General features: G+C 36.9%; 1 protein-coding gene across 2 annotated transcripts in view; it reads right to left on the bottom strand.

Annotated features, from left to right (window-relative positions):
- Positions 1–1,181: 1,181 nt before the first annotated feature.
- Positions 1,182–25,577, bottom strand: part of LOC120635285 (dipeptidyl peptidase 9) — a 28,877-nt gene continuing 4,481 nt past the window's right edge. The window contains exons 5-19 of one of the 2 annotated variants that reach the window (XM_039906252.1): positions 25,028–25,130; positions 22,834–22,955; positions 20,744–20,873; positions 19,866–20,019; positions 17,519–17,693; positions 15,205–15,314; positions 11,419–11,571; positions 10,751–10,880; positions 10,387–10,476; positions 8,541–8,713; positions 6,251–6,394; positions 5,372–5,450; positions 3,534–3,726; positions 2,137–2,248; positions 1,182–1,449 (exon numbers count right to left, since the gene is read on the bottom strand). In XM_039906252.1, the coding sequence (XP_039762186.1) occupies positions 1,357–1,449; positions 2,137–2,248; positions 3,534–3,726; positions 5,372–5,450; positions 6,251–6,394; positions 8,541–8,713; positions 10,387–10,476; positions 10,751–10,880; positions 11,419–11,571; positions 15,205–15,314; positions 17,519–17,693; positions 19,866–20,019; positions 20,744–20,873; positions 22,834–22,955; positions 25,028–25,130 (1,961 nt within the window). In that variant the 3' untranslated portion in view covers positions 1,182–1,356. Of the gene's footprint in view, positions 1,450–2,136; positions 2,249–3,533; positions 3,727–5,371; positions 5,451–6,250; positions 6,395–8,540; positions 8,714–10,386; positions 10,477–10,750; positions 10,881–11,418; positions 11,572–15,204; positions 15,315–17,518; positions 17,694–19,865; positions 20,020–20,743; positions 20,874–22,833; positions 22,956–25,027; positions 25,131–25,577 lie in introns of those variants that run through there. The other variant, XM_039906253.1, reaches the window with a different exon arrangement.

Genomic DNA, 25,577 nt, shown 5'->3' with positions numbered 1-25,577 from the left:
GTCGTGTGTTCGATTCCCACAACCGGAAAATGTTTGTGTGATGAACATGAATGGTTTTCAGTGTCTGGGTGTTTATCCTTATAAGTATTTAAAAAAAAAATTCGATAGCTATCTTAGTACCCATAACACAAGCTACGCTTACTTTGGAGCTAGATGGCGATGTGTGTAGTGTCGTAGTATATTTATTATTTATTACTATGGTATTCAAAACTTTTATTCATTCAGATCGACTGATTCTAGTGAGTCCCAATTTGCACTTATATCCTACTAAAAATTCTACTGACCACCTTTTAGTTAGCTCCATCATCAAAACCAGACCAGCAAAAAATAGGGATTCTATTTATAAAAACGTATACAATGGACATGGTAAGATAATACATCGCCTGAAGGAAAAACATAATGCTTGCATTCACGGGCAATATTAAATATTAATCTATAATTATTTATTTATATAACATATATGTGGTAAACATACCAAAAAAAAATAACTGCCACAAATATCATGCCTGTCTGATTTGGGTTCCTTTTTTTGCATGGGACGTGTCATGTGAGCATTCTCCTTTACATTTAAAATGAAGTTTTGTACAAATGAAATATATGAATACTTTTTTATTTTTTCGAGTATTTCGCTTTCTTACATATTATTTTAGTTTATTTGGATGCATAATTTAATAAAGGGATATCTCAAGATTTTTCCTATGAAGTCAACACCTAAAGATTTCAAATAAAAGTAATAAAATTACATCAATAATTGACACATTATTGCAAAACGCTTTTGAAATATAATTAATGCATAACACTTGACTACCAAGCACAGATTAAAAGTGTATTTTTTTACATATTTCATTGCAGTTTTTGTATACTTTATTAACATAAAAATTAAAAAAAAAAAACCTCGAACCTAGTGTTTCGTAAGTTGAACTGAAAAGCTGTGCATTAGAAATTTTTACTTCTTCAAAGAAATTCCAAAAAAAAAAAATTGCGTCCGTTAACCAAAACAAGGACAAAATTAGTTATTAATACTATAGAAACAAGACTGATTCAAATCTACAATTGTAATTGTGACAGCCACAGAATTGGGAACGTCCAGAACCCTCATTCAGCCATTATTGCATTGTGAAGGAAAACATCGCGTGGAAATCTGCACGCCTGAGAGTTCTCCATAACGTTCTCAAAGGCGTGTGATGTCCACCAATCCGCACTTTGCTAGCGTGGTGGGCTACGATCTGAACCCTTGCTGCCCGTGCCCTGTAGTGGGCTTCTAATGAGTTGTTATGACGTCATTGATGGACTGTCAAACACAATTGCCATAGCACAATAGGCCAAATAGTCAAGTGTTATTATAGTGTGTTAGGTTCAAAGATTTTCGTGTAAGAAGTGAAGTAGGGTCGCCTCATAATGTTTCGCTGCGTGCATCGCCCTTAAAGAATGCCTCTCTCCTGGGTATACCTGCAACGAACAAAATTCATAAAATTCTATAAATTTATTTTCGGAAAATTATTTCCTCGATACCTGCAACGAATAAAATTCTTTAAATTCTACAAATTTATTTTCAGAAAATTCTTCCCCTGAGTATAACTGCAACGAATAAAATTTATAAAATCCTATAAATTTATTTCCAGAAAATTCTTCCCCTGAGTATAACTGCAACGAATAATATTTATAAAATCCTATAAATTTATTTCCAGAAAATTCTTCCCCTGAGTATAACTGCAACGAATAAAAATCATAAAATTCCATAGATTTATTTTCAAAGAATTCAAAATTCATAAATATTCCAAGTAGGCCTAGTTTATGAGCCCTTTTGAAAAGTCAAGTCTGTCTGTTTGTAGTGACTCTACCAACGGTTCGGAAGGCAGATTCTATCGAGAAGAGCCGGCAAGAAACTCCTCCTTTTTCAACATCATTTTACAGTTTTATAAATTTAAAATGCATATAAAAAATTTCGGGACCGACAGGATTTGAACCTGCGACTCTCGGGCAATCGCGGCCTGAGCGCTTTCACCAATTAAGCTACGGCTCTCCTACCTTCGATGCCGAAATTAGTATATGTTTCATAAGTGCCTGTAATAAATTCTACATGAATAAAACATTTTTGAATTTGAATTTTTTGAATTTAACATAGTGAGGACTAACCTGAACGCGATGCGGTTTACCCAAACGCACAAGTTCGGAGAGCAACGCCGCGGTATGACAGAAGTGTACGTTTTCATCCGCTAAACCGTGAATTATTAGTAGTCTGCCTTCCCTGTAACAAATGAGCATGGTATTATCAACATTGACCGACACTTTTATGTAGTCAAAGTGCGAAGTGAATAAATGCGGACTATCCACAAGCCTATTTGCGTTATAAAGTAGCAAAGTATCATCATCATCGACAACCCATTAACGACCCGCTCGGGTCACCTCCCACAATGAGAAGGGGTTAAGGCCGTAGTCCACCACGCTGGCCCAGTGCGGATTGGTGGACTTTTGAGAACATGTAGAACTCTCAGGCGTGCAGGTTTCCTCACGATTTTTTCCTTCACCGTTAAAGCAAGTTATATTTGAATTGCTTAAAACGCACGTAACTTAAAAACGTTAGAGGCTGCGATTCGAACTAAGCCCCCCCGAAGGTGAAGTCGAAGTCCAACCCACTGGACACTGGGCTAGCACCGCTTCTAACAAATATTAAAATCAATCGCTAACACTGTCTATAATTCTTTATCTTTTAAGCTATTGCAAAGCTTCTATCGCGGGTCTTGAGCGCGGAGACCGAATCCAGAAATTCCGTAACGAAATTAAACTAACACCCCCCCACTCCGACCGGCACAGCGGTGATACTTTTTAGTTTTACTTTTTTGAAATATCACACTTGTCTCTTTAGTTCAGCAACTCGCCTCTAGGTGGCATTGGTTGTATCGGCGTTACTGCCCATGCGTAATCCCCCTCTTCACCCCGCAATCGTGGTAGCCCACATGCTCGTATTTTTCTTTGGTTAAACAATGCTTAAACAATGCAATATTAATAAACAGAATTTTTGTTTATTCATATTTAAAACACTGTTATTATTTTAAATATGACAGTAATTATAATTGAATAATTTGATAAAAATGCTATGCAATAGCTTTACCGCGGCAGTCCCCGAGTGCCACACGTCTTTTTCCGGCTCTGGCGCTGTTAAAAAACTACCCTTTAGCTTCTAAATTCAAATATAACTCTAATTGTTATTTGACGGCCGAGTGGCGCAGTGGGCAGCGACCCTGCTTTCTGAGTCCAAGGCTGTGGGTTCGATTCCCACAACTGGAAAATGTTTGTGTGATGAACATGAATGTTTTTCAGTGTCTGGGTGTATAATATAAGTATTTTATTCATAAAAAATATTCAGCAGCTATCTTAGTACCCATAACACAAGCTACGCTTACTTTGGGGCTAGATGGCGGTGTGTGTATTGTCGTAGTATATTTATCATTATCATTATCATTTAAGAAAATGTATCAACTTTGACCGACACTTACAGCTCGGTCAAAGTGAGAAATATTACCAAAACTCACTTGTCCGGGAAGAAGGGCGCATGCGCGAGCACGCTCGCCCTGCTGTACGCATGCGGGCCCCAAGCAGGTAGACCCATGTACCGCTCCGTGTACGCGGTGTCGTAGAGTCGCCAGCACGTCACCGGCGCGCCCGCCACGCACACTTTGAAGATGTTGGGTCGAGTCGCTAAACCTAGGAGCGAGAGGTAGCCGCCTGTGAAGGAAAATTTTGAGATTAAAGCTAAACTTCCGATCGTCATCGGCGCAACTTTTATTAGAAATTCAAACAGAACTACATTTATAATTGCGCTATGCCTGTTTTTATCTAAACCTAGGAAACACTTAAATCAAACACCTAATGATTTAGGTGACGCTTATAGAATAAAACCGTTTCACCAACTGACTGCAATCTCATCTAGTATTAAGTGGTGATGCAGTTTAAGAAGGTAGCGGGCTAACCTGTGTGGAAAGGCAATTTTACGGATAAAGGACATGCAACTATTGACCAAATATATGGAGATACACTGTCGATGATAATAATGAATAATGATCTCATTAAAAGGCAGCGCATCTTCCACAAGAAATATAGAGTGCATATAGGACCGAAGGAGACATGGGAGATAGAAGCCGCCAGCGAATATAGCATATTCTGCTATACGGATGGATCTAGGCGAGAATCCACAAAGCTCAGTGGGGCTGGAATCTACAGCAGCACCATTCCAGAAAAGGAACAAACAATTAGTCTACGCAAATATGCAAGTGTCTTCCAAGCCGAGACATATGCCATCATTGCATGTGCCAATAGCTTGTTAGAAACCCCAAATACATGGAACAAAGAAGTTATCATTTACAGTGACAGTCAAGCTGTACTAAAGGCCCTTGGAAGGAAGGATACCACTTCTTCGCTGGTGAAAGAATGTAAAAACACATTAAATTCACTAGCTGAGTTAACAAAAGTGTCCATTGCCTGGGTTCCTGGCCATAAAGGAAATCGGGGCAACGAAAAAGCAGATGAGCTAGCAAGAATGGGCGCAAGCATCCAATTTTACGGGCCTGACCCTTGTTTACCCATTCCATAAAACATCACAAAAAATTCAACGCAATACAGGCAATCGAAATTGTTTCCGAAGTCATTCGACATGAAGAAGACAAAACAACTAATGTCACAGAGCAGAACCAATATAGCACTGGTAGCAGGCATAACCACAGGACATTGCCTGTTAAATAGACACCTAACGGTAATGAGAATTGCAGAAGATCCATCCTGTCCAGAGTGTGGCGAGATGGAAACCAGTTTTCATTTCATAGCTGAGTGCCCCATGTACGCGATGGTAAGATGGGAACTACAAGGTAAGGACAGTTTTAGTGTAGAAGACCTAGCAAACCTCTCTATAGGGGATATCCTGAGGTTCACAAAAGAGACTGGTAGGTTTCAGGGGGCATGCTGCTGGGACACCAGTAAACCTGTGTCTCAACATGGGGAATAGGGTGGAATAGTCCTTACAGAGGACTGATCACCCGTCTGGCAATGGCAGGCGTCCCCTCTACAAATAATAAGAACCTGTTTAGGGAGTATGGTAGTCATACCCCTAATCGGTTTCTACGCGACATCGCATCGGAACTCTGTATCACTTAGCGGCTCATCTTTGTCGGTAGGGTGGTAAATAGCCACGGCAAAGTCTCCTACCAAAAAAAAAGCTCCCTCTGGAGACTTTTGAAGGTTTATTTATTTATTTGCTTTGAATACATTAGAAATGCATCCAACCATTTCTGGCGTGCAACAGTATATTGAAAGAGAGGTACATTCCATGAGTACACTTGATAATTTCTGAAAACTTGAAAACTGTATGTATTCTCACCGTAGCTCCAGCCATGTATGGCGACTCGCTCCATATCGATACAACCGGTCTCTTTCGCCAGCCACTGTAATACTTCTACCTGGTGGAAAAACATTAAACAAAGTATAACACGAACAATATCACACGCAGTGTTATGAAACGTTTGCCATTGAGATAAGGTTCAGTTTAGCTCGCACTGTCTCAGTCTAGGTAAGAATTACAAAAAGTAAAAGATCGCATCTGTAAAAGATTTAATCAGAAACATGTTTATTAATATTCAAAGTCTTTATTACAGTGTGTCGAAATTAGCAAAACTTTATTAGTACGTTTATTAGTACTGGGGGTCTTACCACAATCTTTAAAAGCAGTTTTATTTTAAAATGACCGTTTTTTACCGATTGCTTACATCTTGTCAAAATAATGTGCTGTTTGTTATGGAAAGAGTTCTTTGACAAGAGATCAAAAGAAAAAGCTTAAGATGTTGGTCGAAGCTTTTCGTGAGAAGACCATTGACTGAAACGACGGTCGGAATAAAAACTGTCGACTCAACATTATTACTATGCTGCCGAGTGGTGTAAAAAATCATATGAACATACGACAGTATGTTTAAAAATGCAGTAAAATCTTATTTTTTCATAACCAACATAACATTTTTATATACACATGTATATATATTTTAACATTATAACCTTATTAATAATTAAAATATATATAGACATTTATTTTGTAATGCAGTTATAATAATAAAATGTAATTAATATTGAAATGATTTGCAAACGCTGTGAAAACCTGTAATAAGCTGAACATTCACTTAGCTCACAACGTAAAAACTTGGACGAGAAAAAATTTATTAGCGGTTGGTTTTCCTAAATAAATAAATAAGTCCGCGAACATAAATACCTGGTCATCCAACTCGACCTGGCCCATCTTCCCTTTGATGGCGGCCTCCCACGCCCTGCCTCTGTGCTTCGACCCCCTGGAGTCCACCGAGACCACGTTGAAACCCCTCGCGGCCAGCATATGCATTCGGAGTTGTCGTATACCCTAACAAGTAATTTATTACCTTCTGTGAGACAATAACACAAGCAGTTGGCAAATCAAATGGCAGCACTGCTAAATGGCTACCAACACTTGTAACCTTAACCGGAGTGTGTAGCAAAAAAAAGGAACACTATGCATATATTATCAAAATTAAGCTTAATTTGCTATACTCCGCCAAAAGCAGGAGAATCTGTATGGTGTAATTTATAATTTGTTGTTAGACTGTTTAGAAGCAAGACGTTTTTGTCGCAAGACAATTTTGTAGCAAGACAATTCTGATAGCTTATGAAAACCATGGTAGTGTTTCATCCATAAGGAAGGCTTTTGAACGTTACTTGTTGTTTTTACAGCTAGACAATTTTGTCGTAAGCATATTATTCAGACATTATGTTGTAACTGTTTTCACAAGACCATTTTAAAGCAAGACAAATTTATTTCAACAAAATTTGTAACCTTGTGGCGGTCTCCACATTACATAACTAGATGGCGCTACTAAAATCCTGCATCGCGCTACCGAAGTGTTCACGAAGAATGCCTATATATACAACTTCCAAAAATGAATGTTCGGACCTCGGTCCCCGAGCACGATCACCGCTCGGAGGAAGATCTTCCTATTGTTACGGTCGAGCATATCACGATAGCTCCAGTACAACCTTAACCGGAGTGTGTAGCAAAAAAAAAAAAAGAACACTATGCATATATTATCAAAATTAAGCTTAATTTGCTATACTCCGCGAAAAGAAGGAGAATCTGTGTGGTGTAATTTATAATTTCTTCAATCCTTACACTCCACACCAAACAGATCTTCGGCAATGTACCCTCTACGCACGTTTCGCTCAGAAACCGGAGCATCCTCAGGAGATAAAATGACATTTTCTAAAAATGATCCAGCTAGATCGATTTATCGTCCCCGAAACCCCCTGTATACTAAATTTCATGAAAATCGTTAAAGCCGATTCCGAGATTCCAATTATTTATATACTAGAATTGGTCGTTTAAAGATATAATATAAATAGACAAATGTCGAGAAAAAATACAATTTTTAACACTCATGATATTTTTAAATCTCTTTTTATTGTTCAAACTAATTAAAAAATTGTTTAAAAAAGTTCTGTCTTGGACGTCCGTGTGTCTGTATGCGGATCTCGTATCTTGTGGTCACGATAACGAGCGAAATACTTCACTTATAGTTTTTTTTTTTTGTAGGCTTCAGTGTTTTGAGGAATAGAAGCCTATAACTTTTTACGGTTAAATTAGATGTAGTTTAATTATTATTTACAAATAATCTCAATTTTATTGTAATGAATGAGATTACGAGGCGTGCCCTTTTGGATCTTCCAATTTATTTTAAACTAGATGCGACTTCTTTTTCACGTACATCATCTATACGGACTGGAGGCTAGTTATGAAAATTAATTATTGATTAGTAATTAGTTACCGGGCTAGACAATTTTGTCGCAAGTAATTTTTGTCGCAAGACAATTTTGTCGAAAGAAAATTATGCATACATTTTGTTGTTAGACTGTTTAGAAGCAAGACATTTTAGTCGCAAGACAAATTTGTAGCAAGACAATTCTGATAGCTTATGAAAAACATGGTAAAGTGTAAAAGCCTCTATAAATAATGTTTTAAAACATTACTTGTAAATTTTACAGGTAAAGACAATTTTGTCGTAAGCAAATTATGCATACATTTTGTTGTTAGACTGTTTTGAAGCAAGACGTTTTTATCGCAAGACAATTTTGATAGCTTATGAAAAGCATGGTTATGTGTAAAAGCCTCTATAAATAATGTTTTGAAACATTACTTGTAAGTTTCACAGGGCAAGACAATTTTGTCGTAAGCAAATTATGCTTACATTTTGTTGTTAGACTGTTTAGAAGCATACGTTTTTGTCGCAAGACAATTTTGTAGCAAGACAATTCTGATAGCTTATGAAAACCATGGTAGTGTCATCCATAAGGAATGCTTTTGAACGTTACTTGTTGTTTTTACAGCTAGACAATTTTGTCGTAAGCATATTATTCAGACATTATGTTGTAACTGTTGTCACAAGACAATTTTAAAGCAAGACAATTTTGTTTCAAGATAATACAGTAAATACACTAATGTAAGTCAATTTTGTAGCACGACAGTCGCGTCGCAATACCTTGTAGCTGTTAGTAACTGTCTGCACCTCCGGCCCGCCATACACATGCAGTACGGTGGGGCGTCGCCCAGCGCCTGCGCACCGCCATAGCGTACAGTACGCCATGAGACCGCACGACAGTCGCGTCGACAGGATCTGAGGTGGTGGCACGTCTACGCCGCTCAGGGAACGTTCTGGAACGAAGTAACTGTAATTAGCGTTTCAATAGTATGTTTATGACGTCATCGCTAATTTAACACTGCGGCTGTGACTACCAAACACGCAAAAAATCGTCGTCGTCACTCATCAATCATCATCAATCATCATCAACCATCATCAATCATTGTCAATCATTGTCAATAGATATTATTCGTAAAGTTAGTAAGGAAAGATCGATAGATGTTTGTTACTCTGTCACGCAAGAACGATTGAACGGATTTTAATAAGAACCATTACTTTAACAATATAAATATTAGAAGCAAAAATAAACTCGTTGTGCAGTTTACTAGGCTACACAAAATTGCAAATTCATTCAAGGGCAATTGTTTATTATTTTATAACAAATTACCAAATGAAATCTTTGAGATATCTCTCAATAAGTTCAAAGTTTATATAAAACGTAAGCTTACAGAAAAATCCTAAACGATAAAAAAGCTTCATAGCTTAATATAAATTTACTGGAAGATGGTGATAACAAAAAAATAATTTTTATTTAAATAAATAAGTTTGTTGTGGGCTCTTCTTAGACCAGGGCGCGTTTGGAACCCTCGTAGCTTTAGATTTAAGTTGGCGAACGAAGTTATCACCATCCCGTTACAATTATGTAAACAAATATGTATGAACGCTTCATAAGTGCCTGTGATAGGCCTACATGAATAAATAAATTTTGAATTTGAACCTTACAGTGAAATAGGTTCATACAAATAAGCCGGGCGGCTCGCGGCATTTTTCTTGCTTTTAGCATTTCTATACCCGACGTAACTTATAAACGATAGGTCCAATTTGTATACTTTAAAAAGGAATTTGCAGGTACATTTACAACTATTTACTTGGATAGGGATTGATGTGATGAGCGGAATATCAACATCTTCCGATTGTACCCGTGTTTTGATTGACAAATTATAACAAAAACCGGTTATTGTGACTTAATCATAACAGTAAGACATATTGTCTCGCTGAATTTTTCATAGATAATAATGATTACTTTAAACATGCTATTGTAGTACATTATGTGTATTTATCATTAAACATTTTTGCAGCGCACGCCAGTAAAACTCCAAGTGACATCTTTAGCAAACATATTTCGGGCAATTTACACAAAACCATTATAAAATATACACTAAAAACTTCCGCATTAGTAATTAGAGAAAACCGTATGAAAATACCGTTTTGGTAGATTTTCAGTTTTCCCGACAGACTTTGTTTTATTAATATTATTTTCTCTGTTTAGTAAATTAGTCTTCTAAGTTGAATGTGTGTTTTCTTTCTTTCTTTTCTTTTATATCAATCAATCAATTAGTTTTTCTATTCGTTTGTTTTTTTTTAGTAGCACTAGGGATTTTTGCATTGACTTGCAATGACAGCAATTTTTTTTTTATTATTAGGTACTAGTTAAACAGTTAACATTATCTGTCATAGTCAGTGTTACTTGTATCTGCCTATCGCCCTATTGCTCCTTACAAGTGGATTACATATTCACCCCAGTTTTCTTTTCGTTTAGATTTAAGATCTATTGTTGTAATATTTAATTGTTTTATGTCACAAATAAATTTAAAAAAAAAAAATGCTGCTGCAAAAATGAGCAGCACATGTATTTTAATGGTGGTAAAATGTGTGGTTTTTGTTCGTGGAATACATTAGTATTTACCCCTCACAAGTAATGAAACTTCGCTGTCGTCGTCGCCGTCGCACGACCTGCTGTCCCACGAGCCGTTGAACGAGCGCGTGTCCGACGTCTCTGGAACACACGGAAGGTGCTAAGCACTTCTATTTTTTATGTTATGTGTCTTTTTGTGCGGGAGTGCGTGCGTACCTGTGTGCTTGCGTACGTGCGTGCATGCGTGTGAACGGATGAACTGATTTGGATGGTTAGATGGATGGATGTGTGGATGGTTGGATGGATGGATTGATTGATTGATTGATTGATTGATGGATCGATGGATGGATGGATGGATGGATGGATGGATTGATTGATGGATCGATGGATTGAGTAACCTGTTATAAGTTGTTACCTGAACACGCCCTTTCGACTAGGCTCCCGTGAGGTAGCAGCACCGTACTGGGTCCGTGGGTGACTCGGTACACCCGTGTGTTCGGTACGCTGCTGATGTTTGATGACGTAATAACCGCCATAGAGCATTCCTGGGGAAACAAACTAGTTAAGAGACCAAACCGACAGGTTATTACTAGTAAAACTTTATGAATATGCAAAAAAAATCTTGATAACAAAACCGACTTTGTTAAGAAACCGATTAGGTACCACACTCCCTAACAGGTAAGCCCGCTACCATTTTAGACTGCATCATCACTTACCAACAGGTGAGATTGCAGTTTAGGGCTAACTTGTAGAGGAATAAAGAAAAAAAAATCGGCCATACTCCCTAACAGGTTAGCCCGCTACCATCTTGACATACCACCAGGTGAGATTGCAATCAAGGAGTACATTGAAGTAAAATAAAAAAAAAACATTTTACCTACTATTAAAAGTCAGCTAATTAATGAAGTTTAATTCTCCTTTGTTATAAATAAACATACATATAAAAAATATACATACATTTCGATAAAATCACATATGAAAAAGTGGTCCCCCTTTAAGATTCTAAAAAAAAGTCCGCGACACATGTCTATCTTTTAAGGTTGACTTATACGCGGACGGAGTCGCGTGGAACCGCTAGTATACCTCATCCATATCCACGGTATGGGAGTGTCCCACCGTCGAAAGGAGTGTCACTTGGTGCGGCCTCGGTGGGTTGAACGGCGCTACGTACAGATGGCGCTCCAGGGGCGTCTCCCGGAGCCCTACGAAGTAAACTAGGCCTCTGGATTCGTCCACCTAAGGAAGAAGATTAAATTAAAAAAAAAAAAAAACTACGACAATACACACATCGCCATCTAGCCCCAAAGCGTAGCTTGATGGGTATTGAGATGACTGATAAATATTTTTCTTAAGAATATTATACATATAAACACCCAGACACTGAAAAACATTAATGTTCATCGCACAAACGTTTTCAAGTACTGGGAATCGAACCCACGGCCTTTGACTCAGATAGCAGGGTCCGCTGCCCACTGCGCCAATCGGACTTCAATTTTGAAACATTGTCATAAAGTGCACTATAGTCGTAAAAAAGTAACAGGCCCGTTTTGACATTTGTCATCGCGACGTAACTAGTTATGGACCATAACCATAAGACTCGGTACTCGATACTCACGATAAATCAATTTAAGTTTGTATCAGTACTTGATTGATATTATTATGTATTGTAAAGTGTTCGTTCGTTCAAAGTATTCCTTTAACTTCACAACCAATACGCGTGACTGGCTGTTGATTATACGTCCACTTTTCAACATGTTGAAACAGAGTTCGTACTATATAACAACAAACACAAAAATCGAGTCAAATCACTATGTTTAAATCAATGTCCAAATTAGAAGAGCCAAAGTTAACGTAATAGTAAACAGTATATATCAAACTTAAACGAGCGCACAGTCAACTTTACAAGATGGGGAACGAAAAACTGCGCAGTGCGCGCGGGGACGCTTCAGTCATGTGCGGCTTGGTCAGATAAATCAACTCAGACTCATTATTTAGAACCCAGTGTCGTCTATTCAAAATTTTATTTCCGGCTTTGAGAACCAAGCTCATTCTTTGCAGTAAAGATTACTACACAATATTTAATTTCGATATTCAGTAAAAAAAATTAGTTACAACTCTAGAATACAAAAAATAATGAGAACGTAACTGTTTTCGAAACGTTTCGCAACGTGTAAAGTAAGCGCAAAAAGAATACTCGCGATATATTCTTTCATATTATTTAACGTTCAAAAAGAATTTACGTATTTTTTAAAACACTGTATGTAATTCATATAGTATTATAGTACCTACCTGCCTACCTACTACCAATTTTAAACTTCCGATGTATCTACCTAATTATATTGAGGGAATTTTATTTATATGGAATTCAAATTCAAAATTCAAATTCAAAATTCATTTATTTCAAGTAGGCCTAATATAAGCACTTTTGAAACGTCAAGTATGCATGTTTGTGTGACTCTACCACCGGTTCGGAAAGCAGATTCTACCGAGAAGAGCCGGCAAGAAACTCAGTAGTTGCTCTTTTCCAACATCAACATTTACAATCATTTTGCTATCTTGCGGGAGATGAGAGCGAGGCTGGCTGCTTCCATTCTACCTTGTCATTGAGGAATTCATCAAATGTATAGTAACCTCGCTGTACTAGATGCGTTTTTACACATTTTTTAAATGTATGCATTGGTAGGTCAAGAATTTCCTTAGGAATCATGTTGTAAAAGCGTATACTCAACCCCACAAAGGAGTTCTGCACCTTTCGCAGACGATATGCAGATATCACTAATTTATGACCGTTTCTGGTAAGTCGATTGTTAATTTCAGCTTTTGATTTATAAAGAGTAATATTTTGCCTCACAAAGACTATATTATTATAAATGTATTGCGAAGCTACTGTAAGAATACCTATTTCTTTAAATTTTTCACGAAGCGATTCGCGTGATCCAAGTTTATATATTGATCGTACGGCTCTTTTCTGTAGTAAGTAAGTTTAGAATATCTTGATTGCTGTAGTAGGTAGGTGGGTGTTAATTAATTTCTTTAGATGTTACCTTTTGTCGACGGCACGGTGGTGTACGGTAAAATTCGTAAGAATTTATGATTACACCATAATAGTTTTAAGTCTACTTGTGAATTTTGGTTAATAAATTATTATTATTATTATTATTATTATAATTGATTTTTATTTTATCGTTTCTTTCAGCTTTTATTTATTTATTTATTTATTCGTAATCAACAGCGTTACAATAAAAATATATTTATAAATACTTTTACTTAAATCTAAGGCCTACGATCAAAAAAATAGCCGGCCCAAATTGGGCTAAAGTAGCAAAGGATAGAGAAAAATGGACATCGTTGAAGGAGGCCTTTACCCAATCTGGGGTTCTTGTAATAAACTAACATTCATAATAATAAATATTAAGTAAACGAAAAATAAAATACTAACTTTAAACTATCTTAGGTATGTCAATGTAAGTTACAGGAAATAAAAGGCTTTTTTATTTTATTTTATTTTTATAAATCTAAGGCCACAAAGATTACATAAACATAGCATTTTGAAATAGTCTCGGATTTAACATAAAAATAATTAAGTATTTTGAATTAACAAATATTTAAAAGAGTTAATAACATAAAAGTGTGAACACAAGACGTAAAGAAACAAAGAAAACTATTAAGGCTACTCTAATAATAATTTATTTCTATTTTGTTCCGAGTTACATTCTATGGTCTTGCACAAATGTCAAAACGGGCTTATTACATTTTTACGACTATAAATTCCGAACCTGCAATATCACCATCGTCATCGTCATATCAACCCACTACGGGGCACGGGTCTCCTGCACAGACAACTACCCCGTTTTAAGGTAATTCTGGACCTACCAATGCATAAGTTTAAAGAATGTGTTAAAACACATTTATTACAGCGAGGTTATTATACAATTGATGAATTTCTTAATGACAAGGTTGCTTGGATACATCCGGCTCCGCTTTCAGCTCTCACAAGATAGAAAAATGAATTTTAAAATGTAAAATGTAATATGTTGATATTGGAAAAGAGCAAATGCTGAGTTTCTTGCCGGCTTCTTCTCGGTAGAATGTGCCTTCAGAACCGGTGGTAGAGTCACTACACACAGACAGACTTGACGTTTCAAGAGTGCTTATATTAGGCCTACTTGAAATAAATGAATTTTGATTTTTTTTGAATTTTACCCATCGGGGTATGGTGGTGGTACATTTATTTGACCAATACCACAATTAAATTTTCTTACTCACATCCTGGGGTAGCTGGAAGATATCTCTTAAAGAAATAAACTTTCCTCTGTACACTTCATGTATCTTATGTTCACAATCACAATTTATGGTACATCCCTACTCTTCTAATATTATAAATGTCAATGTAAGTTTGTTTGTTACGCTTTCAAGCAAAAACTAACGTAACCGATCCTCATGAAACTTTGTACACATATTCTTGGTAGTGTTAGAAGTAATATAGGATACTTTTTATCCCGACATTAAGCTCGGTTCCTTTGGGAGAGGGGATGAAAGTGTTTGACGATTTTACACCATAACTCCGACAAATTATAACCGATTTAAATAATTATTTTTGTACTATAGAGGTTATAATATGTTTTTAATTTTGCCCAAACTGTGCTTGGAGATAGAGGACAGAACTCCTCAGCGGACAGCAGCAAAAACCCTCATTTAAGGCTTAGCGATACTGAATACTTTAATTTTTTTATAACTACACCTAAATTGAATGCCACATAAAAAAACAAAATCAAACGCAGACGACGTCGCGGGCAACAGCTGGTAAATAATAAATAAATAAATATGCGTCAGGCATTATAAATATATTAAAAAAAAAAAAAAACTTACCCAAATCTTCCTTCCCATGACCTCCCACTCTCCCGTTGTGATTGCTTCTTTACTTACTATACTGGGACCTATCGCGTTGGACTCGTCTTCCGTTAACATATCTATTAAGGCTGTGGAAAATAACATAATTCATCAAAATTTCCGAACCGGCGGTAGAGTCACTACAAACATACATACATACATGACGTTTCAAAAGTGCTCATAAAGTAAGCCTACTTGAAATAAATGAATTTTGAATTTTGTTTTTTTTTTTAAATCGATTTTTTTTTTTAAATAATACATCTTTTGGCGCGTTAGGGAGAAATGATAAGAGTAAATTTTTGCGACGCGCGCACACCGTCACGAAAAACCGACACCCTGAATTTAGCTATAAGGTTTAACACTACACTTTCAGTGATACTTTTTTTGGCGCGTTAGGGAAAAATGATCAGAGTAAATTTTAACGATGCGCGCGCACACCGTCACGAAAAACCGACACCCTGAAGTTAGCTATAATCAAACTTTAGTTTTTCAAAAAAAGTTTTGACGCTGTCAAATAGTGTGTACTTTCATGTCAAATTGTCAAAGTCTGCGGTCTCATTCTAAAATCTCAAATTTGAATGCGAGTTAAACTTGATTGTACGATAATTTATTTATTATTTATTTATTTCCAACTTACGACTAGTTTACAGGAATTTCCTCATGCACTAGCGTAGATACTGATGCCTACCTACACACTAAACTTTATCAGAGTAGCAAATGCACCACAAAGCAACCTTTGCGAGTTCAGTCAGAGTACAACAAAACAGATCCGTTCTCTCAGCTATGTCGTTTAGGGTGCGAATCGCGCGTGTCAGCGGCGCCTTGTTGAGCAAGTTGGTTTGTCCGCGCGGCACCGCCAGCAGTATAGTAATGAGATAACTAGATAATGCGTTATAATAAAACTTTAATTGTATTGAATACTAAATCTATTAATATATAAATAAATACTAAATACTAATTACTAAATACTAAAATATTATAAATACTAGAAAAAAGCACACTAACATTTTTCAGGCTTTTTCAAGAAACTTTAGAATAAGGCGAAAGATAAAATTTTATCTTGTCACTACTCCAATTAAGTCTAACTTTTAACGCGCGTGCATAATTACACACACTTTTTTTTTTTTTTTAAATATCACCCGGGGGAAGTTATAATGCAGTCTTAGATGGTTTGGGGCTAACCAGTTAGAGGTATGGCAGTTGTTTAAAACCAATAAAACTCCAGCAGGCCGATTCTGTATCTCAATTGACACCAAGTTGTCACCAAATAACCTGTTTAATCGATGTTTTACAACTTGGTTTATCATCATCGTCATCACATCAAACCATTAACGGCCCACTACAGGGCACGGGTCTCCTCCCACAATGAGAAGGGGTTAAGGCCGTAGTCCACCACGCTGGCCCAATGCGGAGTGGTGGACTCCGCACACCTTTGATAACATTATGAGATCTCAGGCATGCAGGTTTCCTGACGATGTTTTCCGTCACCCTTGAAGCAAGTGACATTTTAATTGCTTTTAACGCACATCATTCGAAAGAAGGTAAAAAATTTGAATGAAGGTATAAAGGTGAAAGTGTAGCCTGAGTTACAAGGTAGCATTATAGTAAAACGTAGAATGTTGAAGGAATAAAGGTGAAAGTGTAGCCTGAGTTACAAGGTAGCATTATAGTAAAACGTAGAATGTTGAAGGAATAAAGGTGAAAGTGTAGCCTGAGTTACAAGGTAGCATTATAGTAAAACGTAGAATATTGAAGGTATAAAGGTGAAAGTGTAGCCTGAGTTACAAGGTAGCATTATAGTAAAACGTAGAATATTGAAGGTATAAAGGTGAAAGTGTAGCCTGAGTTACAAGGTAGCATTATAGTAAAACGTAGAATATTGAAGGTATAAAGGTGAAAGTGTAGCCTGAGTTACAAGGTAGCATTATAGTAAAACGTAGAATATTGAAGGTATAAAGGTGAAAGTGTAGCCTGAGTTACAAGGTAGCATTATAGTAAAACGTAGAATGTATGCAAAAAGGTAGAATAGTAAAAAGTAATAAGGTAGCTAAGGTTGCTTAAAAGAGCAAGAAGAGCTACAAAGCGATAAGGCCGCCTTTTGTATACTTCTTCTGCCTGTGTTTCCTTTTATTCTTCTTCTGTATTTTTATTTGTATGCAAATAAAGAGTACAAATAAAATAAATAAATGAATAAGAAGTTAAAAATGTAGAACGAAGGTGAAAATTTAGAATGAAGGTAAGAAGATAGAATGAAGGTAGAAGGATAAAATGAAGGTTAAATGGTAGCACTCACATTCCGCTCTCTTCCCGGGCACAGAGCATGTTACGAGGTACAGATGTAGGTGGCCAGTCTCCTCGGACGCCCATATGAACTTGACGGTACCGGGGGAGGAAGGTAGAAAATGGAGGATATCGTGCACGTTCACCCAGGCGTCGGACGCTGTCTCCGTTATCAGAACTTGGATTTGCTGAAAAAGAGATAGATAGATAGATAAATTGACGGCCGATTGGCGCAGTTTGCAGCGACCCTGCTTTCTGAGTCCAAGGCCGTGGGTTCGATTCCCACAACTGGAAAATGTTTGTGCGATGAGCATGAATGTTTCTCAGTGTCTGGGTGTTTATATGTATATTGCTATTATTTATGTATATTATTCATAAAAATATTCAACAGTCATCTTAGTACCCATAACACAAGCTACGCTTACTTTGGGGCTAGATGGCGATGTGTGTATTGTCGTAGTATATTTATTTATTTATTTATTTAAATTCTTTATTGCACACAAAAGATAACATATATTGTAAACATAAATACTAGTGTATGGAATATTTGTAACGTTTTAAGTTTAACAGTGAAAGTATGCACGTATGCAATTTACCGGTCGATGCAGGATTCTCCTATTTGGGGTACCAAGCTCCTGGCTCCATAGGTCTCATCGGCGGTTTCAAGTATAGATGCTGGCAGCGATAGTCGAAGATAGTGGATGATAAGAAAGTGTTGAAGTCCCGAATTAACAACGACGTGCGCGCCGCGTTGTACGTTAGCGAGAATAGTCCGAAAGCGAATGACATTTGAAAGTTGATAGTTAGGTGGCGCTAGCGAACGTTTGGAATCGTGACATTTACACACACACCCACACAGACAGACACACACACACACCCACACAGACAGACACACACACACACACACACAAATACCAACACTCCCACACACGCAAAAACTCCCCTACACGAACGCACACACACGCCCACACGAACGCGCACACACCCACACGAACACACGCACACACGCATGAACACGTGCGCGCCGCGCCGCGTTTACGTCAGCGAGAATAGTCCGAAAGCGAATGACATTTGAAAGTTGATAGTTAGGTGGTGCTAGCGAACGTTTGGAATCGTGACATTTACATTCCTTTTCAGTGTTAGATAATAAGATGGAAAATAATAAATCAATATAAATAAAATAAAGATAAAGTATTTAGGCTGCATTTTGGAAACGTTTGATATACGGAACAACTAGTAAAATAAAAATGCGCAAAGAGATGAGTCAATGCTAAAAAAATTTACTCGGACGGGCTGAAAATAAAGAAGAAACAATAGGATCCACAGGCAAAACAAATCTCAGTCACCATCGAGTCAGCATTTCAGACTGATTCACCTTTCAAGCAAAAATAAACAATATCAATATCGGTTCGGACGCTACGCTACGTTGCCACCAGTGACGTGCACCTCATACATGCACCAAAGCACTGCATACCCTAAAATTTAAATGTAGCCCGTATAAGAGGAGGATTTTTTCCATTTTATGCAATTTTCCTGCTGTATGCACACCCTGGTATGAAACCCAGTGCACGCCACTGATTGCCACAGACCGATACACACACAGACACACACACACACTTATACACACACACCGCCACACACACATACAGACAGACACACACACCCATACGCAAACAGACACACGCACACCTACACACACATATATACCAACACTCCCACACACGCACACAAAAACTCCCCCACACGAACGCACCCACACGTCCACACGAACGCGCACACACCCACACGAACGCACACAGACACACTTACACGAACGCACACAAGCGCCCACTCAAACGCACGCACGCACGCCCTCACTAACACCCCGTCGTTATTGCTTCAGCGGTTGAAAACAATCAATATGCAATAAATAACTGGGAAATCATACTCGAAATTTTCGCTCAAACAGCGTCAACCATTCAGTTAGAAATATGGTCAAGAATAACATGTCGTTTTTGCGCTTTGAAGAACAACGAAGATTATGAATAGTCAAGACTCAAGAGTTATTTCAATCTCATTCATCCTGAGGCGTAGGTTTTAAGCCGCATATGCCTGTTATTACTTAACAATTATTCATTGTTAAGTCAACATCTCCTGAGGATGCTCCGGTTTTTGAATAATTGTTAAGTCAGTAATAATTTATTTCATTGTAAATTGGAGTATAAGGATTGAAGAAATTATAAATTACACCACACAGATTCTCCTGCTTTTCGCGGAGTATAGCAAATTAAGCTTAATTTTGATAATATATCACGGATTTCCGCAAAGTAACGCCTGCTTCTATCCAATGCTTTACGAATGCTCTAGTTTATGGTACCGACCTGAGTATTATTCACGCACACCGGCTCCTGGGTGTCTGCGGGGTTCATGTCCGCGGGCGCGTTGTCGTAGCTCGCGCGGGAGCTGAACTCGCTCACGGGCACCAACGCGAGCTCAAGATGCTGTTGCTTCCGGTCCAGCATCTGAACCCACACGCTGGACAACAAAAAAGCATTCTTTACTTTAAGTAAGCGACCTTCCTCGCTGTGTTTCGAGTCGTAATTCAGAAATTACGCAGTGACAACCAGCTGTGTTTACATCGAAATTAGGATCGCATTACTATAGCCTAAGTAGAAAGTTGTGTGAGTATCGACTAAAAATTTCGCAGTGACAACCACAACACCTGATGTGCTACATTGAAAATTGGATAACAAAAAAACATTCTTTACATTAAGTCGCCTACTTAATGTAAATCATGTTTGAAGAAAAAAACCTTCCTCGCTGTGTTTTAAGTCGTAATTAAAAAATTACGCAGTGACAACCAGCTGTGATAACATTGAAAATAGGACCATTTTACTATGGTCTAAAGTAGAAACTTGTGTGAATGCAGACTCAAAAATTACGCAGTGACAACCACAACACCAGCTGTGTTATTGAAAAAAATATCTTATTACTATTGTCTAAAATAGAAAGTTGTGTGTAAATATACCGATGTTGTGTGTGTCATGTGAATGTCTTTAGTTTGAGCCTATTTAAAAAAAAAAACTGGAAGTAGGAAGAATCATTTTATTATCTTTTCTAAATCACTGTAGGATAGATTCCTAAGCCAATGTTTAATAGCACTTCTACATTTATGGACAGTTGAAGGATATATATTTAAAGTAAAATTAATTTTGTTATATAGGGTACAGCTAGCATTGTGCAAGTAATATAAGCTTACTATTGACTGCAAGGCGTCCAGCCAACCCTGGCCAAATACTCCAGCCATGGGAAGGTCTCCTTGAGCGACTGGCGCAGGTCGTACCACCGGATATCCGTTACCTCCATGGAGTCGCTGCTTGAATCTGAAACTGCGGAATAGTACATTATGCCATATGTTTGGCTTCTTGCGCTCACGACCCAAGTCTACTACTTCGTAGATGATTTCTTCCAATATGACAAAAAACAACTGTGACATATGTATTTTATTTAGACATTGAACACGAATTTTCAATTTAATGTTTCTGATTTTTTTTTTTAATTTTTTTTTTACTCTCTATCATTTATTATTTTTCTTTTTTTTTAAATTATTAACAATGCTTAAAATAAATTAAAAAACACTATATTATAACACTATATTTTACTCTTATTTTTCTATCATTTATTATTTTTCTTTTTTTTTTTTAAATTATTAACAATGCTTAAAAATAAATTAAAAAACACTATTAAAAATTTATAAAAAAAACTTCCACCCTCCGCTTGCGGGGCTTTTGAATACCCAAGCATCCGGTGGTCAGGGCTCCAGAGTGAGGTACCTCCTCAAAATACGCGCCGTTTCAAGGACTACTGCCTTCTGTATCCGACCCTTGATCCAACGGTCGACTCAACACTCCACATGGCGGTAATCTCGTGAGCAAGGTCCAAGTATTTAGATACTTTTTCCTTTTCAGCTTTCACCAGATTATCGTCATGTGGAATAGTTATGTCAACAATTATTGCACGTCGCACTGATCGATCGACTAGCACTATATCAGGTCTTAGCTGTAATATACCTGTCAGTGATAATCGTTCGATCCCAGTAGAGCAATGCACTGCTATTTTCAAGAACTGACGCCGGGTCGTACCTATTTATTATTATTACCGCTATTGTGTGTACTGTATTAAAATTGTATCTTTTTTAAAATTGATTCTATGCGTTCATTGCAACCAATGGTTTGTACATTTGCACGCCAGCTAATAGCAATACACTGTGATTTCGTAATTGATATTAAAATGGCATCTATGTAAACGTGTGTATTATGCAAATAAAGAACTATCTATCTACTATTGCAGTTATATCCAAGTGGTTGACCAACGACAATAAGTTTTTTTTCCTAACTTACAATTGACGTTATATACAACGTGTAACCGAATTACGAAATAATGTTGTAGTATGCACAAGTATATTTCATAAGAAAAATATTAAATCAAAAGGAACATATTTATTTGAATTAAAAACATTCTAAGTGTTTACTTGTTGACCGACACGCGCATAATACCTACGCGACGCGACACGTACTTATGTACGCGTCGTAAAATATTCATCAGGCATCTTAGTGCCCATAACATAAGCTACGCTTACTTTGGGACTAGATGGCGATGTGTGTATTGTCTAAGTATATTAAGACGAAAGTAAATGGGAGGTTATACCTATTAAGCCAACAAGAGGGACATGTTTTGGTGGTTTTTAGTTTGGGTATGCCCCTTTAGAGGGGGTAGTTCCAAATAACCTCCGTCCTGCCCAAGAATCGGAAGTAGCAATAAAGCTACGCTAAAAACACGCCAAAAAAAACGTTTGTGTACTTATGTACACGCCGTAGAAGTTATACTTCTTTGGCGTTACAAGATAGAAATCTTTTCAAAAAGTTTTCTTGCGCCACATTCAATGAATTCACTCTGAATTAGCCCGTAGACTTTGACTATTGAAAGTGTACGCTGTCAAATCTTTTGACTATAGCTAACTTCAGGGTGTCGGTTTTTCGTGACCTTGTGCGCGCGCAACGCACAAATTTACTCGTATCAAAGTTCCTCGCTTCGGCTTCTTCTCGGTGGTATCTGCCTTCCGAACCGGTGGTACAGTCACTACACACAGACAGGCTTGAAGTTTCAAAAGTGCTTATATTAGGCCTACTTGTAAAAAAAAAAAATTAGAATTTTGTAAAATTTTATTATTTCGAATTTTTAATTTTTTGAATTTTGGATTTTCGAATTAAGAATTTTTTTACATTTGAATTTTTTGAATTTGGAATTTTTTGAATTTTGAAGTTTTAGTTTAAAAAAAAAAGGTTATACCTATTCGTTCTGAGTTGCCCTCCTGGTAGTAATCCAGCACGGTAGTGGGCGTGGCTTTCTGTAGCCTGAACGTCACCATTTTGAGTATCGACTTCGCGTTCGGAGTACCGGCCCGGGGAAACCTGACATGAATTTTCATTTAAAGGAAATAGTATACAATTTTACAATGAATTACCAGTTGATATCTTGGAGATGTCTCTGAAAAAGTTCAAAGTTTGTATTAAACGTAAGCCTACAGAAAACTCCTGTTATTAAGGACTACGTCAACGATAAAATTGCTTGGGTGTAAATTATTGATCTAACCAGGTTGCTTCTTTAATAGTTTTTAAATGTCAATGTGAGATGGTGATAAAAAAAATAAACCAACCGGCCAAGTTTTTTGTGGGCTTTTTCTTAGGCCAGGGCGCGTCTGGAACCCTCGTAGCTTTAGTTTTAAGTGGACGAATTTAGTTATAGCATATCATATTTTATATGTAATGTACGCATCAAAAGTGCCATCTATGTGCCTATTTGAATAAAGAAATATTTGACTTTGACTTTGACCAAGAATATCAGATCACTGCAGCGGCCAGCAAAAGAGGCATTGACCGTACCTGTAAACAGCGGCGTGCATAGAGGGTATGCACAGGGTATGCAGATGATATAAAATGAAGAAAATCTCCAGTACGAGTTATAAAAAACTTAAGGATATGCATTATAAAAGTTAAGGATAGGCATTGTAAGAGTTATAAAAAGCCTACCCTTAAGTATTTATAACTCGTACTGGGGATTTTCTTCATTTTATATCATCTGCATACCCTGTGCATACCCTCTATGCACGCGACTGCCTGTAAATAAGGGCCCAGGTCTAAGCCCAAGGACACATTAGACCTTAATGGTCTTATGTGTCCTTGGGCTAGACCTGGGCCCTGCCTAGTTTTGGCTAAGAATTATACCTATCTAGAATATCTATCTACATATATATACTCCTCCTAGACGGCTGAACCGATTTGAATGAATTTTTCGGTATGCGTTCGGGTGGCACCCTGGATGGTTTAGATTCACAAATCAGCCCGACAGATGGCGCTGGGGTCGGCTAGTATACTTATAATATAAAGATAAACACCCAGACACTGAAAAACATTCATGTTCATCAAACATTTTCCAGGTGTGGGAATCGAACCCACGGCCTTGGACTCAGAACGCAGGGTCGCTGCCCACTGCGCCACTCGGCCTTTGATCCTAACTTTTCTAGTATAGGAAAGTTTTATTATACTAATAGCGACCCTAATAACGATTTTATAAAAGTAGAATTAAAATAAAATAAAAAGTCAGATCTTTCATCTTTCTAAAATTCATTAACATTGTAAAAACATTGTTCGAGTAGGTAGTCAAACAGTTTTTTTTCTTAAATTTAGGTACAGATAATCCTTTTATATCGTCTGAGAGTTTTTTTGTATACACACACCGACATATTTAACGGAACACAAAAAAAAAGGTTTGATATCAGTATCATATAAGGTTGCTGGCTGGTTTATACGTCATTTAATTTAAAAACAAATATTTTCAAATTAAGAAAACAATGAACATCACATTTTATGCAATTGTTTTAATTTTATTCAAATACACTTTATCTGGAGCGAAATTCGAGTATTTCTTCCTTCTGAGTTTGATTTAAAATTTCATTGAAATATAGGAGTTTGGTCCATGCGAGTTGGCTTAGCTCAATAGATTTTAAGCAAACCGCCAGTAAACCAGTGACATACTACTAATTTATTTATTTATTTATTCATAAGACACACCAGCAAATAATTGTAACTAAATTCATAAAAGGAAAAAAAAAATTTTAGAATTACAAATTCTCTCTAGTGCCTTTAAAATCAATTACAGGTGTATACGGTATTATCGCTGTTATCTCCGGTCACATTATAAAAAAATAAAAACTAAAATAAGTAGTAGTAGTAGTTTAACTAAAAAAATTATAAAAATAAATAATTTAAATATGAATTAAGCTATTAAAACAGATTGATAAGTAATATTAAATTAAAATTAAAATTCATAATAAAGATATTATATATTTATATTTAGTAATTATTTTTTAGTAATAAATGAAAGGAGAAATTCAAGAAACTCAGGCAATAAACTGGCACAAAAATATAAAATCATTCTTCCTCTCTTACTCTCCATCTGCTCTCTTACTCTTTCTTACTCTTACCTAAATTCTTCAACTTCCCCGCTGGAGCTCTGTGAAGAAGGGAAGCTGAATATTTTCACTTCGCTCTCGTCCACCTCCTCGTAGACTATCCTAAATACGTCATCTGAAAAAAAAAAAAAATTGAACAGAAAAATATTCATATTAGCACATTACCGGCCCACTACAGGCCACGTGACTCCCTTCCACAATGAGAAGGGGTTAAGGTCGTATATTATCCACAATGAGAATGAATGACGTGACGTCATAACTTGGAATTCGACGTTTCACCTGTCATGGCGGATCGCTAGATTTTGAAGTTTTATATATATTGAAAATAAACACCAATCTCACATCAAATACGAGTATAAATAAAAATACTTTTTTACATAATACATTAATGATATATCATTAGATTCTTTGTAGTTTAAAAGAATTATACTAACCACGCCCTTCAGACTGGGCCCCAGGGCCCATTTTACTAAATTTCTATTACACGCGTAACTATACCTCTGTACCCCTAACGTGTGAAATAGAAATTAGTAAATGCTATGCACAATGTCACTCAATCTCG

This window comes from Pararge aegeria, chromosome 26 (assembly GCF_905163445.1).
Source record: "Pararge aegeria chromosome 26, ilParAegt1.1, whole genome shotgun sequence".
Lineage (NCBI taxonomy): Eukaryota > Metazoa > Arthropoda > Insecta > Lepidoptera > Nymphalidae > Pararge > Pararge aegeria.
This window is presented reverse-complemented; position numbering and strand designations above follow the sequence as displayed.